At 43.2% G+C, this 21,108-nt stretch overlaps 1 protein-coding gene across 4 annotated transcripts in view; it reads left to right on the top strand.

Moving 5' to 3' along the window:
• LOC118214493 (low-density lipoprotein receptor-related protein 1B-like) overlaps positions 1-21,108 on the top strand; it is a 457,936-nt gene that overhangs the window by 270,503 nt on the left and 166,325 nt on the right. For all 4 annotated transcript variants that reach the window (XR_004762629.1, XM_035394488.1, XM_035394487.1 and 1 more), the window contains 7 exons: positions 683-814; positions 2,374-2,601; positions 3,484-3,658; positions 4,681-4,775; positions 9,243-9,392; positions 17,116-17,256; positions 20,901-21,026. Coding sequence is in view for 3 of the 4 variants with exons in the window: in XM_035394488.1 (XP_035250379.1) it covers positions 683-814; positions 2,374-2,601; positions 3,484-3,658; positions 4,681-4,775; positions 9,243-9,392; positions 17,116-17,256; positions 20,901-21,026 (1,047 nt within the window). In the remaining variant the exon portion in view is untranslated. The remainder of the gene's footprint in view (positions 1-682; positions 815-2,373; positions 2,602-3,483; positions 3,659-4,680; positions 4,776-9,242; positions 9,393-17,115; positions 17,257-20,900; positions 21,027-21,108) is intronic.

Below are 21,108 nucleotides of genomic sequence, written 5' to 3'. Positions count from 1 at the left end.
GTCTGGCCTGTTTTCAGGGGTAAATATAAATTAAATAATGGATTCATTATTGAATTCCCCTTTGTGGGAAATACTCTCTTTTTTTACTGGTGATCTTGTAGCAGATTTATTTCTAACTCCTAAGATGTACTGTGGCTTATACGAGAATCATAAACACGGTCTTAAAGCTACTCTCCTGCTCTTGTAATGATTTAGCCGCAGTCAGAAGAATCGTATGAAATCACGGAAGCTGACTGCTCTGATCTTTTTTTAATGAACAGGAGGCAGAAGCAATAACACTTATTTTAGTGACAAGGGCTGATATACTTTTGATAAGAAACCGTGACGTGAGAAAACGTGAGTAATCCAGTGGTTTTCCTGCAGAATTGCTCTCTGTGGTTTAATCTGTACTCACTAAGCAGAAAGATAACAAAGCTATTTATATATAGTATAGAAGCATTTCCCACTGATATCAACTGAGGCATGACCAGCTAGATTTGTTCAAGTACACAAAGACAGTGAAATTATTTTTATAAAAATATTGCCTTTTTTTATTGAGACTAATAGAATAATTTGTGTGTGCATGCTGTTGTTTTTTTTTTTTGGGGGGGGGGGGGGGGGGTTGGGGGTGTGTGTGAACGTGTGTACTCGTTGTTTTTGGGGGTTTCTTGGTAAGTCTGTCATAAACATTTCATTCCCGCAGCTGCAAACCCTTGTGAAGCAAACGAGGGGAGGGGCCCGTGCTCACACCTGTGTCTGATTAACTACAACCGAACGGCAACCTGCTCCTGCCCTTACCTGATGAAGCTGAGCCCCAACAACAGGTCCTGCTCCAGTGAGTATCAGCCCTTTCCTACAGCCTCCACACTACAGCTTTCCTTTACCTGTAATTAAGTTCTTTAATCAACTCAGCACACTGTGTTTGTGAAACACTACCATTTAACTACTGTGTTTATTAGTTACTATTAACATATCAATTCTAGTGAACATTAACCAATTCATGTTAAATCCGTCCCAATGCCTCAAATCATATTATTCCTCTTATACATTTTTGAACAGCAAATGTGATATCACGTGACCATGTGGGTATGGTCATATGTCCATCGAGAATTCGAATGAAACGGCCGTTACTCTCCTGCTTGTGAATTCTCCGGCGCGTGTGAAAGCCGAATTTCCGTTGAGGCGGAATGCGACGCGGAATTCAGCTGTGATTCAAACGGCGGTTTGGCGTTGTTATTCCGGGGAGCCTGCAGAGAATGCAGGGACTGCTCTCTCTCAATGCTATTCTCAGTGTCAGTCACCCTGCTAATAGATTCCTTAAGGGAAGGTCAACATAACTGTTCATGGTGCTGGGCTGCCGCTCCAGTGGGCCGTATTTCACATGGACGTGTTAATACAGTGATGTCTGTTCCCTGTGAAATAATAATGTATTTATTGCGTGGGCTAGCAAGATGGTACTTCAGTTTATCCTCTGTTTGAGGACGCTTTTTCATGCATCACAAGCACCCTGTCATAGTCAAAATGCCATGTTATTTTTTTATTTATACTCAGATAAGGGACAGTAGGGGAAAGTTACCCATAGAGGTGACTTTAAAATCCAGGGCTACCTGTGATGTTCACCCTGGAGTACTACCTAATCAGTCAGTGTCAGAGTGTTAATCACAAAATAAGAACTTTTTTTTTTATCTGGAAAGGAAAGTCTGTAGAGGACAGTATATACTCTGTGCTTTGCTTTTTCAAATTAATATTTATTACTTGTGCTACTTTTTCTCCTATTGATTATGAAAGAGTAACCACACGAAACAAATAGATGCTGCTTATCTTGTCTCGTTAGAGATATTATTTTATTGTACTACAGTTTGCTCTCCTGTGAAGAACGTTATTTTCTGAGTTCCAAAATCTCTGACGTTTTTACGATGTTGGGAATCATTTCTAGTTTCTGTTTCCATTTTGTTTTCCTGGAATCAACATTAAAAACATTATGTTGTGAGGAAACGGTCCTTTGGTGGACACCAGTCTCATCATAAGCGCGTATAATGGAGTTTGCAGTAGAGTTTGCTCTTAGTGTTGTGCTTTTTAAAGCACATTTCTGACTGGCGTTTAAATTTATCATGTGCCCCCTTTGCCTCCCCCCCCTTCTGACATGCGTGATTAATATCGTCATTACGTGTCCATCTCGCACGTAAAATAGTCAGCCGTGTTCAATTGCCTGTCACTCATTTTAAATTATGTTTACGCGGTGTAATTAATGCACGGACTTACCGCGGGGTGTTTACAAAATGCTCGGCTGTCCTTGGACGGTAATAATCCCGCGGACGCTTAAACCATAATTATCACTCATGCTTCACGTTCGTGTCTCGGATATAAGATGAATTTACGCTTCGTTTGCTGCAGCGCTGAAGAGGTTCCTCCTGTACGCTCGGCGTTCGGAAATTCGCGGGGTGGATATCGACAACCCGTACCTCAACATCATAACGGCCCTGACCGTCCCGGATATCGACAACGTGTCGGTGGTGGATTACGACGCGCTGGAGGAGAGGATTTACTGGACCGACGTGAAGACCCAAACCATAAAGCGGGGCTTCATAAACGGGACCGCCATGGAAACGGTCGTCTCTGGAGGTAACGCCGCTTTCGATTTTTTTTTTTAAACGCGGCCGTTTCCAAGGACGCGCCTCCGATCTTCCCACGTAAACTTGTGGCACGATGTGTTGAAATAGTATGGCGTTGATCCTCCGTTCGCATTCCTAAAAGGCCCGAGAGTTTCTGCAGGCTTTGTGAAGGATGGAAGGCACGTCTGCATCGCTCTGGGACACTAACGCCACCATGAGCCTGACGCACAGTGATAAGGCATTAAAAATGGCTTCCCATGCTAGCTGAATTTAATGGATGGACCTCATGGGGGTTTCCTGCTCTCCCCTCACCCAAACCTAGATAAGCATCTTTGTAGGATCTGAGCAAAAGTCTGAACACCTAGCTGATTTTTTTAGAAGTTTAAATCTGTCCCTGAGTTTGTACTGAAACTGTTCCTTGCTATTCTGTAATGTCAGGAAAAGTACTTTGACGAATTAGCGACATCTCATTGTGTATGATATGAATTGAAATGGAATTAATTACTTGTAAAAACCTGCATTGCACAGTAAGAGTAGTACACAGTTCTTGTTCTTGTTTAGCATAGTTCTTGTTTAGTATAGTGGTCTGATCAAATTTTAGGGCTCTCCAGAAATGGTTTTGCACACAAAACCTTCCAGATTACTTGCTTGTTTATTGTGTGTGTGCGTGTGTGTGTATGTTTGCATGTGTGCGTGTGTGTGTGTGTGTGTGTGTGTGTTAGAGAGAGAGAATGAGTGTGTGTGTGTGTGTGTGTGTGCCTGCGCATGTTTGTGTGTGTGTACATGTGCGTGTGTGTGTGTGTGTGTGTGTGTGTGTGTGTGTGTGTGTGTATGTTTACATTTATATGTATATTATTTGGGTGAGACACACATGTTCTTGTATATATTTCAGATATACTGAATGTCCGTGGGCTGGCCATAGACTGGCTGTCCCGGAACATGTACTGGCTGAGCTCGGAGAGTGATGAGACCCAGATAAGCGTGGCCCGGCTGGACGGGTCTCTGAAAACCTCCATCATTCACGGCATCGATAAGCCCAAGTGTCTGGTCCTACACCCAGTCAAGGGGTAAGTAGGAGAAATGACATTAACATGCAACAAGTAGGGGCTTCCAGTGGGGTATCCCATACAGCGCTTTCCACATGCTCATTGCGAGCCGCAACGTTGGCGGTTCGAGTCCGACCGCCGACCCTTGTCGCATGTCTCTCCCTCTCTCTCTCCTCCTAGCTCTTCCTGTCTCTCTACACTATCCTGTCTAATAAAGCTGAAAAAAAGCCCCCCCCCAAAAAAACATGCAACAAGTAATGCTGTATGTAAGGCATCTATTTATTTATGTGAACAAATATGCATGTGGTATGTGAGTGTATATTAAAGCACAGAATGCAGTACATTGCTGCTTTATTGCATCATGTTGCATACATTATATCGGAGGAAATTTACATAATTACACACATTCAAAGTGTTATTCCTCGTATTCCCAGCTAAATTCATGCTACTTTTCAAGCATGTTAAAAGGTTGAGTTGTTATCAGAAATTGGAAATTTATAAACATGTAGTACTTTTTAATAAGTCCTTATATAAGACCATTTAAAATGCACCATATTTCTACCCTTCTCTTTTATGCCAGAAGATTCATTGTGCTACTGTTTACTATTATTATTATTATTATTATTACCTGTTGTATCTGAAAGTAATTTGGATAAGTTCATGAAGGTCACCAGTCACCAGCCTTTGTGTTTGATGTGATAATGCATTCACAGGGCAGGGCGACATGAATGATTTTGTTTACCGGCTAATGACAGTCCCTAGGAAAGTTCTTTCATTCATTAAGTAATAATTTTGCACCTTCAGCATTACTCCGTAATATTTATGTATAACCATAACGACACAGACGCTGCATATGAGGCTGCACATACTCTAAATAACAGTGATGCCTGCATTTCATTTGATATTTCTTGTGTACATATGCCATACAATACTGTCTCTCCAGTGAAGAATGAGGTTCTGTTTATATTTTTTTCCAAGGTCTCAGTCGGGTCTAAAATTAATGTAGCTTTAATTTATTGTATTGCTTTTATCATTTCTTTAAGGAAAATATACTGGACTGACGGCAACACGATAAACACAGCCAACATGGACGGAAGCAACAGCAAGATTCTGCAGCAGAACCAGAGAGACCCCGTAGGTAAGAGTCACATGACTGAGCTCACACCTGTCCTCATACGTTAGTGAGAGTGACATGACTGTACTCAGATCTGCCCTCATACGCTAGTGAGAATCACATGACTGTGCTCAAATCTGTCCTCATATGTTAGTGAGAGTCACATGACTGTGCTCAGATCTGCCCTCATACGTTAGTGAGAATCATATGACTGTGCTCAAATCTGTCCTTATATGTTAGTGAGAGTCACATGACTGCGTTCAAATCTGTCCTTATATGTTAGTGAGAGTCACATGACTGCGTTCAAATCTGTCCTTATACGGTCGTGAGAGTCACATGACTGCGTTCAAATCTGTCCTTATACGTTAGTGAGAGTCACATGACTGCTCAAATCTGTCCTTATACGTTCATGAGAGTCACATGACTGCGTTCAAATCTGTCCTTATACGGTCGTGAGAGTCACATGACTGTGCTCAAATCTGTCCTTATACGTCAGTGAGAGTCACATGACTGTGCTCAAATCTGTCCTTGTACGTTAGTGAGAGTCACATGACTGTGCTCACATCTGCCCTCATACGTTTTGAATTAAATTGAATTGAATTGATTTATTTCGAATGTGTCACAATTAATAAGTAAGAAAACAAACACATACAAAAAAAGAATGACCGATAAAATTAATAGTACACATGTAAAGCAAATTCTCCATAAACAAAATAAATAAATATTACATGTCCAAAAAGGAGTAGGAAGAAGTAAGTGAGAGTCACATGACTGAGCTCAAATCTGTCCTCATACGTTAGTGAGAGTCACGCAGGGTTAAAACTCTGGCCTCTCTTGTGCCATCGTTCTGCTACGAGCTCTAGATCCCCCTTTAAATCCAGAGCTTCATTGCACTGGACGACTCCAAATCAGGGCCTTCAGAAAGTGTTTCAGGATGTGTGTGAATGGTGTTCATTGTTTTTCTCATATCTGCAATGTCTCATTTTATGTATGCAATTCACAGACTCTGTATTTGAACTATTGGCCAGTTTGTTCTTCTAAAATGGATTTTACTAGAACGTTTCATTTAAAGAGATGGCACTTCCTGCTTGAACAGAATGAATAAAATGAAATGAAAGTAAACAAAACGCAGTTCATCCTTTGCCAGAGTCCCATGACGCTGCCTCTTGAAGTCTCTCTCAGTGGCGTAGCGCCTTGTTCACAAACCCCCGCCGTCCGTGGGCACAGTCGCTGTTAATCCCCCTTGCAGGGTGTCAGCAGATGTTCCCTTTCTTTTTCGTACCCTCCTCCACCCTCGCCCCCCCCCAGCTGGGCACACAGAGAAAGGCTGTGTCATACGACTCACATGCTCACGTGGCGTGAACTCAGGACCTTACCCCGTTACCGCCACCAGCGGCTTTGTTGTCCCCTCAAGCAAGGAGACGAGGGGAAAATGACAAAAACAGCCGACTGCCCTGGCCATGAACTACACGTGTTACCGCTGGACTCTCGCCACTGTCCTCCAGAACTGAACAACCCTCCGCTAACGCTCTGAAAGGCCGCGTTACACAACGCGCTATCTGATGCCGCTGGATGGCGAGGTTGTCAGCGACAAAGGACCTGGCTGCCCTGCGCTAACACGAGAGCAGGATAAGAAGCTAGGGCGGGCTACTGCATCTAAACACTACGGGCTTCCCTCCAAAACCCCTCACATTTATTTCCATTTCATTACATTGCATTCATTTGGGAGATGCTTTTATCCTATGCGACATACAATAAGTGCATACCAAAGGTCATTGGAACAACTACAAAACACAGGTCCGATAAGGCACAATACTCATTATGTAACAGCTATTCATAGCCATGAACACATTAAGTCCAGTTCACACAGTAAACATTACTCTGACCTATGCCAAATCAAACTAGGAGGCACCATAAGCTACAACATAAAGACACAACATTTATTTCCGTTTCAGTTCGGTCCCCATCGTGCGTCCTGAGACCATGACCGCCGCTCCACACCGACCCTATTCTTCAGACGGACCGTTGTTTACGCCACAAATCTTCCGAACGCGTTTCGCAAGCGATCGGGGAAAAAGGACCGAAATTTAAATAGCAGCATTTGTAATTGTAGCGCGGGCCGGGGAGTCGTGAAAATGAATTATGCTCGCGGACGACCGTGACCTTTGGCGGCGCGACACCGCCGTAAACAAACCCGGCTCTCGGGGGATCGGACCGGAGATCAGAGTTATCCGGAACCATCTCTGGAGCAATCGCGCCGAGCTGTGCGCCGAGCTGCCGCTCGTACCCGCGCACATCCACTCACATTCACGCAGGATCATCGTGGAGTGCTCTTTAGATCGCTTAAAGGTCACTGTTAGCTAAAACAATAAGTAGAGGTATAGCCATCTCGTCTTACTCATCTTCTTAATAAGAATAATAATAATATATATATATATTTTTAAATTGTAATATTATTGGCATCATCTACAGATATTTATGGCTACAATTGGATATGTTTTGCATGAAAAGTAAATAAATTAAATTAATTAAATTAATTCATTAACAGTACAGGCATTTAGCAGGTGCTCTTATCCGGAGCGACTTACATGACTTAACTTTTACATAGCATCCATTTATACAGCTGGATATATACTGAAGCAATGCAGGTTTTGTGTATCTTGCTCAACGGTACAATGGCAGTGTCCTGTCCGGGAATTGAACCTGTGACCTTTTAGGCTACAAGGCCTGTTCCTTACCTATTTTACTACATTGCCCCCCCTTTTTAAAAAAGTGGCACCGCCCCAGGTGGCTGGCCGATGCCGAGGGGCTCCAGCTCTTCACCGGTGCTTCCCGACACGGCTGTGTAAAAGTAGAACTGGCGGCCTCCGTGTGCAGAGAAAGACGCAAATGCAAAAAAATGGTAAACTCATCCGCTGCGTTTGCCAAACTTAGTTTGAAGTCAGGAGAAGCGAAGATTAAATCGAGATGGGAGCAGACGCTCAGCGAGGGCGAGCCGGGGGAGCAGGGCGGGGTATGACAGAGCGCGTCGGCCAGTGATTTATCTGCCGGAGGTTTTCTGTGGCATCAGGGAAAAGCACTTTTTTATCTGGGAGAAGGTTTCAGGGTATTTTCGGGAGCCTGCAAAACAGTTCAAACGGTTCAGCAAAAACACGTTCCGCACAGACCGCGCGTGCCTGACCTGTGGGAGGTTTCCGTCTCTGCGTTCATCACGCCCTGTGCGCTATTCTTACGGTCGGGGCTGTGACGGTCAGCTCGGGTCAGCCATGTTTTAGCCCTCGAGAGGAAAGAGGACGTGTGGCTCTTACGCACTGAGCTTCTCAAACCTGATTGCCTTCTTTCCAAATGCACAAATGCCCTTAGAGGGAGCATTCACTTTTTTTCCATCCAGACATAAGCCTTAGTCAACAGTGGATTTTTATTTTTATATTGCATGCCCTCTTACCCTGTCTCAGCTCAGAGATTGTATTTGTGTCATTCTCAGACCACCAGGCCAACTTCAGGACATCTAAGTGATCTCTCTATAACTTGCTCCTCGATGGCGATACAATTTTACTTCCCAATGGGGGAAGTAAAATTCCCATAACCAGTTCCAGTCTGGATTTGGAGCATTTACAGATTTTAATCATGGCTCTGTCCATCTCTCGTGTGGCACTTTATCAAATGCCTTTTGGAAAATCTAAGTATACAATATCATAAGCTTTGTTATAGTCAAAACACATGGTAGTTTCTTCAAAGAATACCAGAAGCTTTGTCAGACATGACCTCCCCTTGCAAAAACCATGCTAGCTATCCCTTAGGATGTTATTATTTTCAAAAAATGGTGGAGCCCAGTATTTTACATGTGATGCAAGTTAAACTGACAGGCCTGTAGTTTCCTGGATCAGTACGGACCCTTTCTTATATATTGGTATTATATTACCTTGCTTTCGGTCCTCAGGTATTTCTCCAGTTTCTAAAGACTGTCTAATAATACCTGCTACCTAACTCTATGAGTACCCTTGGGTTTATGCCATCAGGACCTGCTGCCTCATTTGTCTTGAATTTAAGTAATTTATCCAGTACTTTTTTTATCCTCTATCTCAACATCTGCTAAGACATTCTGTATACTGGAATATGCTTCCAGTCTATTAGTAACCTCTTCTCTAGTAAAATTCTCAACAAAATAACAATTTATGGCACCAGAAATATCTTGTTCTGTTTATAAGTGATGAGTGTCAAAGAGTGGTGGGTGGGCCATCAAGCAGGTTGGGTGTTTTGTTTTTTTATTTCTTCTGTATGTTGAAGTCCAAACTTGTTCTTGTACATGTGGAAATATATATATATATATATATATATATATATATATATATGTATGTATGTGTGTGTGTATATATATATATATATTTATATTTTATTTTATTTATTTATTTTTTATTTTTTTATTTTTTATCACAAAACATGAAATGTACCCAGACTGAGGAAATAACCAACGCTTTTTTCCCATTCCAGGTCTGTCGATAGACTATGCGGAAAACAAGCTGTACTGGATAAGCTCTGGAAATGGGACGATCAACAGATGCAGCCTGGACGGCAGCAGCCTGGAGGCCATAGAGACCATGAGGAGGAGTCTGACCCGAGCCACGGCTCTGGCAGTTATGGGTGAGAGGCCGCTCGGGTCCCGGCTATTGATCGCTGAGCGAAGGGGGAAAGGAGTCGGCTGCTGATGAAGTAACCGCTAAATAAAGCCGTTTGCGGCGCGGAGCCTCAGACGCGTTCGCGTCGCGCACCGCGGCGTGTGGAACGGCTCCGGCGGCAGGCCCATAACACAATTAACAGCGCTGACGGGGACGGTTGCTTTCGTGATGAATACGTGGCGATTTACATTCGCCGGAGATCTGAGCGCTTTTGTTCAGACTGTATTTTGCGCGACGGGTGCTTAGTCTGATTTATCGAGCTTTTCGCTCATTAAAGTTGCCGGCGTATCGACGGGAACGGTTTGATCGCGTGAGTTATGGCTCTGATAATGCAGGATTACATTTTTCAGATGTTACACTGCACAGGAATAGGATTAGAGATGCTTTATCTCCTGTTAATATGATTCCAAATCAATACGGGTTTACACATTAATTATGAGATGAATGCAATGTGTGATGCAGTGGGTTTTATGTAATTAGCCTTTGTGCTCACACGTGCTGTCATGGAAATGTACCCAACATTGATTCCAGTTAGTCCTAGGTGCTTTCTGTCCACAAGGCCTCTCCTAATGACTAGTGAGAGATGTTGCTCATGCACTGGAGAATCCCCCTTCAAAAAGGGGGTTTAAGCCCCTATGCATCTTCTCCTTTTTTAACACAAGCCTGAAAATGACATACCAGTGGGGTATGTTATGTGTCCTGTTCTTGAACCATTTTGGCTGCAGGCATAGTCCTGGTCCCTTCTGAAAAGCAACCCTTGGAGGGTTGTTTTTCAAGACTCAGAATTACTCAAAATATTACTGGAAGCAGAATTTTTTTTTTTTTTATCAGTTATTTTTTTTGAGTGGATAACAGATGCTTGTGGCTGTGCCTGGTGGGCTTAGAAACACAATAGTTCTGTCTGAGCCGTGTTTTGGCACGTTTCCAAAAAATCCATTTGGAGACTTCAAAAGGACACTTGGTAATCAATTGGTATTATGAGTTATTAGAGGTGTAAAATTCCATATGCACTATATGACCAAAAGTATCTGGACACCCCTTGATCTGGGGCTGTGTTTCATGGTTTGGGTTAGGCCCCTTAGTTCCAGTGAAGGCAACATTTACTGCAGTGACGTTCTAGACGATTATGTGCTTCCAACTTTGTGTTGTGGCAACAGTTTTGGAAAAGGCCCTTTTCGGTTTCAGCATGACAATGTCGGCAGGCAAACAGCAAGGTCCATATAGAAATGGTTTTGTCGGGATCACTATGGAAGAACTTGACTGGCCTGCACAGAGCCCTGACCTCAACCCCATCATCCATCAAGGTTTCTCTGAGTTTCTGGGACTGAAAATGACTATGGATTTGGTTTGCTGTATTCTTGCTGTGACAAGCATATCGACTTTATCGTGATGTGTTTATCGTCTTTGGATTTCCAAAACACAAAGAATGTGAGGACTCCCCAAGCTTGTTTTGCCACCCCATATGTTACAAAATGGCATCATAAAATTGTTTATAGATACAGAACCAAGAAAATTTCACAGTAAAAACAGAATGAATGCAAGTAAACCCATCTTTGTCACATGTAATATGTGTTAAACCTTTCCTGTTTGGAACCCCTAATTATTAATTTAGTGGAATCAATTTCCTCCCTCTTGCTAAGTAAATACAAGCTACGTCTTTCACATTGGATCATCAATCCTTCTCTTGTATGGGAACAAGAGTATTCTCTGAGGGATTCAGAATATTGTCTCATATGTATGATGTTATTTTCTATCACTCCTTAACAATATTTGTACTTTCTTTTTTTTGCAAATACATCTCTAAACACAGAGAAACAACATATATTGCAATTGAAAATGTTGCAGTGATGGATTTATAAATAACATTGTTACTATAGTAGTACCAGTATATAGCAAACCCATTTCTATCATTCTGGTATTGCTAGCACATATTTTTAGGTGGCTAAGACCATTAAAGGCATACTATGCAGGATTTTTAGCCTTGCTGTGGTCCTCTGTTTATGAAGAAAATAAGTCTGAGTAGGCTACGCGACCTAGTCACTGACATGCAAATTCATTAGAAACTGCCGGTATATTTCTCCCATCAATTACTCTGTACCACAAACTGGACACGTACAGATTATTAGAAAACCGGACATTCCGGTTAAAAACTGAACATTTGGCAACACTAGCTGAATAGCTAGAGATAACGTTACAAACAGATCCAACATAATACAAGCCAACTCCGCATTGCTTTTCATCCCTTTGGCGAACTTCAGCTGACGCTACCAAGGAAAATAAGAGACAGAGATTGCCAGTCCATCATTAATATGCCTCAGCATGATTATTTTATAATATTTTGAAAATTATGCATAGTATGCCTTTAAAACATTACTGTGCCATACACATTCACTACTACGCCTCTACACCTCCTCTACTCCACACTCCCAAATGAATGGTCCAGTCTCCAGCACACCAGCCCTGCTCAAGTCCTCTCAGAAATAAGGGTGGCATAGCAACTCTGGGCACAGCTTGTTTTTTCAGAATTTCTGCACATTTTGCAAAAATAAGGCCCTTATGGTTGGTAAAGTTTACTACAAAGCTATTGCTTGCTTGTATCAGGACGCTGAATAGCTGAATTTCAGTAATGACAAGGACACTCTATTGAAGTTATCCATTATTTTAATAATAAAAACTGCGGTCACTTTCCCTTCCTTTAAAAAGGCAAAATTGCCATCTGTGGGCAAAAAGAGGTGACAGACCTTTCTTTAATCGCTTATAACAAAATCTTTCAGGATGTGCTGAGTTTTTAGACGCAAGCTCATACACAAACTGACGGAAAGACAAAAGCCGTACTCCCAGGGCAGTGAATGAGCACGGTGTGGCAAAAAGCATTCACTTTCAGAAAAATCTATCAAAATTAATAGGAATTTGCTGAATGGAATCACTTTCACTGTTGTTTGTGAAATTATATATATATAATTATTTCAGATGGAGTTGATATAGTTGGTGACAGTGATGTATTTGTTTTAGTCATTGAACTCAGATTAACATGCATATGTTTCTATTCTTACTCACTTTCAGTATTTGTATTAGTTATGCATATCTGTGAGTGGGTGTGCAGGATGGCACTATATTTAAACTGTGTTTACTTCCTTTCTAATGGGGTGTCTTTCTCCTAATTAGAAGAAACATGATGAACAAGACTTTGGCACAATTGTTTCTGATATCTCTGTTACAGAGGTGCAATAGGGAAAATATGAAATAAGAAGCCTCAATGCTTCAAACACAATACAATGTTCAGTGCTAAATTGTCTCCGTACATTTTAATGGACTCATATAAATGTTGTGACCCAGTCTTCCTCATCTCCCGGCAAGTCATGTCAAAGCAAATCGCAATTAATTTAGTGCATTTTATAAAAATGGGTCACAATATGCTTCATAGCATTCCCTGGCCTAAACCACAACAAAAGCAACTGTAGGATCACAGTGGTAAGAAAAATCTTGTATAGAGATTTTCCTGTATTTTTTGATGTTTTTTTTTTGTTTTTTTGTTTTTTTTTACTATCCAGAAATGTTTGTGCAATGTATGATATGTCTGGTTTAGCCTTTTAGACACCTTGGGCATGTATCACAAAGCAGGATTACTGAGTTAGCTGGATAACTCAAGTGAAAAAAGCTATTCCGGGTTTTACTCTGCGCAGGGTACAGGGTAATGTAACCCTGCTTCATAATACAGGCCTCTGGTTTAACTATCTCCTATTCAGCTAAATGCTTCTCCTCCTTCTATGGTATTATAAGGGACAATTTAGCAATATGCCCCGAGTTAAGTTCAGGGATGTCTCCTTCAGGAACGTGCCTGGACACTAATGAGAACCTGTATGCCTGAGCTGAGTTCCTCTGTAATGTAAATATATATATATATATATATATATATAAGTAGAAAAGTAATAGGATGTAATATAATGTGAACTGCAAATAGATTTTTGTCCCAAAACACAGCTATTCACCGTTTTAATTACCCTCTTGAATTTAAAGCCAAATTTTGAAGCACAAGTTTTTTGTTTTTTGTTTGTTTATTATCCATCTGTGAATAGCACTTATCTCACAGTTTTCTGGCAAGTATTGCGCCACCCTGTAGCAAATAGACCGCACACTTACTCACCACGCACACATTGTTTGCTCCTTTTTGTATGGCAAGAGATCTTTTTTTTTTTTTTGTAACTGCAAAGCACAAATATGATTAATGCCGGTTTTGTCCTCTGTCCTGATCGCTAGATCACAAGCATTCCATTACGTTTCAGTATTTAGCGGACACTCTTAGCCGGTCTACAGACGCTAATTACCTCTCTCTGTACAGCTGGGTATTTTGCTGAAGCAATCCAGGTTGTGTTGGACAGAACCGACTGTTGGCACACACGCTCTATGCGGCTGTCTAGGGGCATAGCCATCCACGGGCCGCACAATATTCAGGTTCCCTGGTTCCCCGATCTGTGATTACTGACAACAAACCCCCCGCCCCCCACCCCCCACCACCCACCCCCCATTCCCTGTTTGCAATTGCTTCTGCCACCCCCAGCTGCCCCCCGGTCTGTGATTGGTTTCCTCCGGTTCATTCTTGTTCATGCCTGGAGCCAGCTCTGATGTTCAGGCATGTGGCTCGAGGGTCTGTCAGCAGCATTCCCAGCTGGGAATTAAACCCTCCGCCTCTGTGTGTGAAGCCCAGTTGCCTAGCCGCTGCACTGCCACTGTACTGCACCATTACCCCAAACACGCGAGGCCCTTACTGTCGGCATCTCAGCAGTGAGGCAAATGCGGCTTTTCACTAATTTGTGCGCCGGCGATGATAACCTTCGGTCCGTTTGGCACTTAGAGAAAGCGCTGACGTTGTTCTGAAGGGCTGTGTGCTCAGCGGTAATGGCCGCCGCGCGCGCATCAGGCAGTGTCTCACTCCTAATTGGCCAAGCCTGACGTCTCGGGCTCTCGGGCTCTCAGGCTGCGCTGGAAGGGAAATTTGCGTCGGGAGCGAAATGCCGCCGAGATTGTTCACATGACGGATACGAGCCGGCCGACCTCGTCTGCGGAATGCGAAAGCGGAGCTGGTCCGCGTTCCGGCGGGAGGAGAGAAACGGAGCGCGGCTTTAACGAAAGCGGCTTAATTGCGCGGGACGCGATTGGGAGGGCCAATTTAGAGTGTGAGCTCACCGCTCCGTCATGCTCCCCGCGAGCTCAATGGTCCAGCCACGTTCAAAACGAGCAGAAGCCAGAGCTGGCGGACAGGCTGAGCGGCACAGAGGCGTAAGGCAGCCGTGCGAGTCCTGGCGACAGACGAAGTGCCGGAGGAAAAGCTAACCCTAGCGCAGTTCCGGAAAGATCCGGGACCTCTGAACACGTATGCAAGAGAGGAGCCATGAGGAACCATACATCACTGATTCACTTTTTTTAACTTATTTTTAATTTTGTAAATAAATTTATACAGTATAAGTTTAAGGTAACATGACAGTTCAATTCTGTATCCATGAATTGTCCTGTCCAAGTTTATATACCGGATATAAAGAATCTCACGAGTCTTTGAATTGAATGTTCCCCTTTCTCAGTGAGGTAAAACTGATGTCAGTTAGTGCTTCAGGGTGTTTTTCTTTGCTTGCTCAGTAGCCACTTGCTTAGGTTTTCAGCATTATTGTGACATTTTCTCTTTATTGTCATGTAAGACATAATTATTTCCACCAGCTAATATGCGGAAATAATATTCAATGTTTTACATGCTGCTGAGAAGCCTGGTCTTATTATACTAATTAGAGGTATTTTAACAAGAACACAGGTTTTGTTCTTCACACAAAGAAAGATGTCTAATGCCTAGCAAACACATGAGTGAATGAAAAAACCATCTTAAATCTGAATCCCATGTGTTTTATAAAATGCTTGCCACTGTTTCATAAATTCAGTTTTATCAAAACAATTTTAGACTCGAATCAAAGACGGGAGTCAAAGCTGGGTAACAAGCGCGCGCGATATTGGAAAGCTTTCAGATCAGACGTCTGCGGGCGAAGATTTAGCACAGCGCAGCCAGTGCTGCAGAGGAGGACTTTAAAGGGCTGCATTCAAGGGTAGTCACATTACCAAGAGTGATCGCGGGCGATGCGGCCCGTTTCAGTTGGGCTTGACTACACAGAAGGGATCGGTGCAGAGGTGAGGTTGTACATGCGGGGGGAACAAGGCACATAACGCCACAATTAAATGTTAACGGGGGGGGGGGGGGGGGGGTGGTGGTGTGCGGTCAATGGTCGTGTTCAGCTTGCGTCGAGGCACCGCGCTTGGGTTTGACCTTGGGGCCTGTCGGTTTGCACACCGCACGCAGCTCATAACTCCGCTCACACGTCAGCGGCGTTGGGAACAGGCAGGGTTTCCCTGGCCTCCCTGAACCGAGCGGGGGTGGGGGTGGGGGTGGTTTGTGGGATGGGGGGAGGGGGGGCAGGTGAGCTTGACGTGTGGGGTCGCGGGGAGGTCGTACGGTGCCCTGGAATCGCAGCGCTGATCGAGCGCGTACTTCCGATGCCTGACGACCCGGGGACGGCAGGGAAACGGTCGCCTTCGGCAACCCTGTCCGGCCGTAACGATGATCGCACTCCGGTTAACCTTTTGCGATGACAAGGATAGCACATATCTGACGCTTTCGCAATATTTCACGGTGGAAACCTGGAGCCAATTTGCATGATGGACAGATCCAGCGGGATTTAATGAGCCCCACCATAAACGGCTTTGACAACAGAGAAAGAGAGAGGGACTGCATGTGTGCGTGAGTGAGGGAGTGTGTTTGTGTGTGTGTTTGTGTGTTTGTACGTGGGTGAATGTGTGTGTATTTGCATGTTTGTGCATACATTCTTGTGTGACTGTCCTTGAGTGTGTGTATATGTGTATGTGTGAATATTTACTTGAGCAAGTGAGTGTGCGAGAGCGAGTGATCATCATTCTCTTGCCCTGTTTTATCCTAAAGCTGGTTTAGACTCTTCCGATCCTCTGTTTCATGAGTCAGTTTCAGCTGAAGGTTCAAAGCTCACAGTTATCTTGCTTTAGCCTTCTGCAGCCCACTCAAGTTCTGTGAAAGAAACAAAGTAAAGGACCCTATCTACAATAACAGCCTAAGACCGTCTGTGCTCTGGTGGTTCTGCGTTTTCCAAAGTGGGTCTCCCAGTCATTTCACCAACCTTCCAGAAAAATCCACCAGAAAGCTGCAGATATATGTTTGTATTGGACAATGTGCTCCAGTGGACAGACTGTAGAGTGTAAGTTGATTGGACAGAACAAGCCACTCTCACCCCATTTGTCTGCCTGTCCATCTGTTGATGGATTTGCTGAGTATACTGTAGTGTGGGTTAAGGCCATTATGAAATACTTAGTGTAAAGGTTGACTCCATGGATTCAGGGGTGTTACATTACCCAGTGGTAGGGTGACAGGCTCCAGTTCTGGAGAACTGCAGTGTTTTAGGTGTTTCAGCACTTCAGTGATTCATTCAGGTCACTGATTGGGTAATAAGTGCACTTTTTTACTGCTGATTGAAAGAAAGCCACAAAGCCGGGCAGATATTGCGGGCCTCCAGGGCTGGAGTGTGACGCCCCTGGTGAGGGTGATAACCTGTGGAAGATCTGCTCCGTGTTTTGAGTTTTATTTTGCACGTGCGGACGTGAAGAAAGATGGCCGCTCATTTCAGGAGGGAAGCTGTGGTGGGCGGACGAGACTTTGGCCCAGCTGGGAACGGTCACCAAGAGAGACGGACTGAACCCAGTGGTGCTGCGCAACAAGACCAGCGGGGTGGTGCACATGAAGGTCTACGACAGGGAGGCCCAAAAAGGTGAGCAGCACCGCTCGACCCACTGGTCACATGTTCCATGAGAATTTACCAAACCCTTCTCAATCGCTCTTCTCCATTGCATTTAGGGTATTCAACAAGCCTCAAGACACACACTTAGTATTTCCACATTTGTAATAGAAGTACAATTTCCTTGTGCATTTTCTTATTTCTACATGAAATGGGAGGTGGGGGTCTAATGCGATCAGGGGTGTAGCACAAAATTCTGGGCCCTATACATAAGCAGTCTCTGTGGGCCCCCTTCCTCTCTTGATCCATGTCTCTCACGCATCATTCCAGGCTTATCGAGGGCCCTCCCCCCATTCGCGCCCTGGGTAGTCAGTCCCACTTTTCCCCCCCACTACGACACCCCTGTATGCGATGTCTGCTCTGGCTCTTCTGATTGGTAGCCAGCTAAACAGATGCACTGCTGATTGGCTAAAAGATAAATCAGCATGCTACATTCATGAGCAGCATTTCCTCATGTGTTCCCCAAATCCTCCCATCGTGAGCAGTATGTGAACTTTTAGGATAGAAAAATACATTTATAACTGGTTTAATGTAAAAATGTATTTTATTTGGCGCTTTATCTGTTGCATAACTACTTGAAAGTGGTCATAGAAAACTACTTGAATATGATTTCTTGACTGCACATTGTCTTTGTGCATATGATATAATGAAGTGATGCAATGCCGTCTGATAGGCTACAATTGGCTGTGCATTTTTTCAGCTTTTTTCATTCTGGAATCTTTTATCTCCATGGCTTTTCGTAAGTCAGTTAGTGCGCTGAATTAAGTCATCATTTATCTCATTTAAATTGTGTTGCAAAATTGTAGCGCAAAAGTTCTTTTTGTCCAGTTTTGGTGACTGAAGCACTACTAAACTATGTTTGTAGGGGGGAAAAATCCCACATGCAAATACATCTAATCATGGGTCAAAAGGCTAGCACAATTGCTGATGGAGTGTACATTTTTAACGAAATAGCGTTTCGCATTTTATATTTCACTAGAACTTACTGAAGCTATTATGAGATAATGCTAAATAATTGACTTTTACTCTCTCTCTCTCTCTCTGGAGATATGGGGAAATGACACTTATTGTGAGAGAAAATTTGCCTGCGTAATTGAGATTTTTTTTTTCATTTGTTGGAAGATCACGTGAATCTTCACAATCTGCAAAGTGCGCTTTTTAATATTTAAGAATATGACGGTGTCTGTCTAGCATTATTGGCAGAATTGTTTTAATAATGACAGATCCATGAGACAGTATTACTAAAGATCTCTTAAGTGTTCCATTATTGTAAAAAAAAAAGTAAATTAAGGAATCTTTGAGGTTTTTTTTAAAACTAATTCTCTGTAAACTTCCTCTGACCAATTAACTTGTTCATTTATCTCTTTGATGGGAATGGCACATGAGTCTGCCTCATTCCTGTACTTCTAAGGAGCTGCCAACACTCATTCCTGTACAGGACTGTTGGTGATGTGGTATTTGAGGTGAAAAGCAGAAGAGAGGCCTGTGGGCTTTGAGATACAAAACTGTGCTTGACGCAATCAGCTTAAGTAGGCACAGCTGGAGTAGGAGCTTTTATAAACAACGCTCACTGACTCAGCTGTGCTTTTATACACAGAGCTCACTGACTCAGCTGTGCTTTTATACACAGAGCTCTCAGACTCAGCTGTGCTTTTATACACAGAGCTCACTGACCCAGCTGTGCTTTTATACACAGAGCTCACTGACTCAGCTGTGCTTTTATACACAGAGCTCACTGACACAGCTGTGCTTTTATACACAGAGCTCACTGACACAGCTGTGCTTTTATACACAGAGCTCACTGACACAGCTGTGCTCTCATACACAAAGCTCACTGACTCAGCTGTGCTCTCATACACAGAGCTCACTGACACAGCTGTGCTTTTATACACAGAGCTCACTGACACAGCTGTGTAGGAAACACTGATGCAGCAAAATAATTACTTTTCTCTGAGAAATAGAAAATGACCTAGAACCTCCCACATGTTCTCATTCCATCCCGGCAATAGTCAAGCTCCTTGCAACATGAGACTCTCTCGCATCCGGACTGCTTGCATTGCTACAGCTGGATTATACACATTTTGTTCAGTGCTGCCCATAGTGCTGGATAGTCTATGCTCTTACATGGCACCAGAAGATACATCAGTCTCCCCACATCTAATGAAGATATGCTCTACAATATTCAGTGTTAAAAGGCCTTACGATTTTAACATAGGATTCAGTTCAGAGTGTAAATTTTTTGTGCACATGCATTGTGATTTTAAAGATGGTTTGTGTGTGTGTGTACATACTTCGCTCTAGGACACCATCGAGATGGTAGTAAAGGTATGGGTTTTTCGCTGTAACCTACATACCATTTTTCCTATAGAGGCAGATTTTTTTTCTTTTTAAATTAATTTTGAACATGGTGTTAGACAAGTGCAGATAATTAAAAAAAGTAGCAGAATGTGAGTTTTTCAGTGTAAGCGGCTATCTACAGTGTATTTGTATTGGGCATTAAAACACACATGCATGCACGCACAAACACACACGCAGGCACATATACACACACAATTAATGTATAGTTTCCAAGCATTTTTGCAATATTGATGTGCTAATCTGTGTATTGGTTTAATTAGCATAAATATTGGCCTGTGCCCTGCTGTTATAGACATTAGCATGTCATATACATTAAGCTGCTGGTACATGTATCAGTTTGTGGCTATTTGTATTGGCTTGATTTACATTAGCATTGCTTTGATTGCCATGTTTATTGGTTTGTTGTTATTTGCATTGGTTTTTTAACAGACATGTACTGGTAGTGATTTTTGGCAGTCAGTTTTCTTGGATTAATTAGGCCTATCTACCTCAGTGATTATTGGAGAGGTAAATTCAGATGACATATTGTCATCTGGTTTCTTTAATGAGCTTGAAACACTGGGCTATTGCACTTTTTACCCATCCTGGCTCATTCTGTCTTTAATTATTGGCTTACCAATGTTTGAAGTTCTGGAAACACATTACAGCCCCTATTAAAACTGAATTATTGTTTTTAAAGCAAAGTGTGTTTACAAAATCATTACAAAATAATTTAGTGCTCTCATAAATTCATACCCAGGAGGGTCTGCATGCCTTCTGCAGTTTTGACTTCTGTCTGGTTCTGGAAGTTGTGTGATCTGAGGTGAGTTGTAGCAGGGACGGTTCTAGGCACAGACGACAAGGACAGCTGCCTGGTGTGCCATCTGACTGGGGGGGGGGGGGTGGCTGGGAGGTGGGGCGCCAAATGAAAAGGAAAAGTTGAAGATTTTATACCGAAGGGCAGGAAACACTTAGCGCCTGATTTGCTAAGAGGCTTTCAGAACACACAAGCCTAATAACACAACCAGTGATTGGTGCAATACAAATGCCATGACCAATCGTTGGTCATGTTATTGGTTTTGCACGCATTAGAAGCTTTTGCAAGTGTTAAAGGTCTTAGTGAATCGGACCCTTAGTGACTAATGGTATTCAACTAAATTTTGAAAATATTTTGTGGATTAAATAAAACCAAATTCTAAAAACTTGTTCATTTTGTCATAATCGGTGAAATACTTCCCGTATTTCCGGGTTTAAGACTGTTTGTGCGCCTGGCTGTTCAGGGCGGAACCTGTGCCAGCTGAGCAACGGAGGCTGTGCCCAGCTGTGTCTCCCGACGTCGGAGAAGAGCCGCACCTGCGCCTGCACCGTGGGGTACCACCTGCACAGTGACCGCGCGTCCTGCGAAGGTACGCACCGCACGTTCAACCATTTACTCAGAAAGAGCGTCTAACCCCAACCCCAACCCCAACCCTAACCTTAACCCCAACC

This window comes from Anguilla anguilla, chromosome 15 (genome assembly GCF_013347855.1).
Source record: "Anguilla anguilla isolate fAngAng1 chromosome 15, fAngAng1.pri, whole genome shotgun sequence".
Taxonomy (NCBI): domain Eukaryota; kingdom Metazoa; phylum Chordata; class Actinopteri; order Anguilliformes; family Anguillidae; genus Anguilla; species Anguilla anguilla.
Note: the sequence above shows the minus strand (reverse complement) of the source record. Positions and strands in the feature narration are given on the sequence as shown.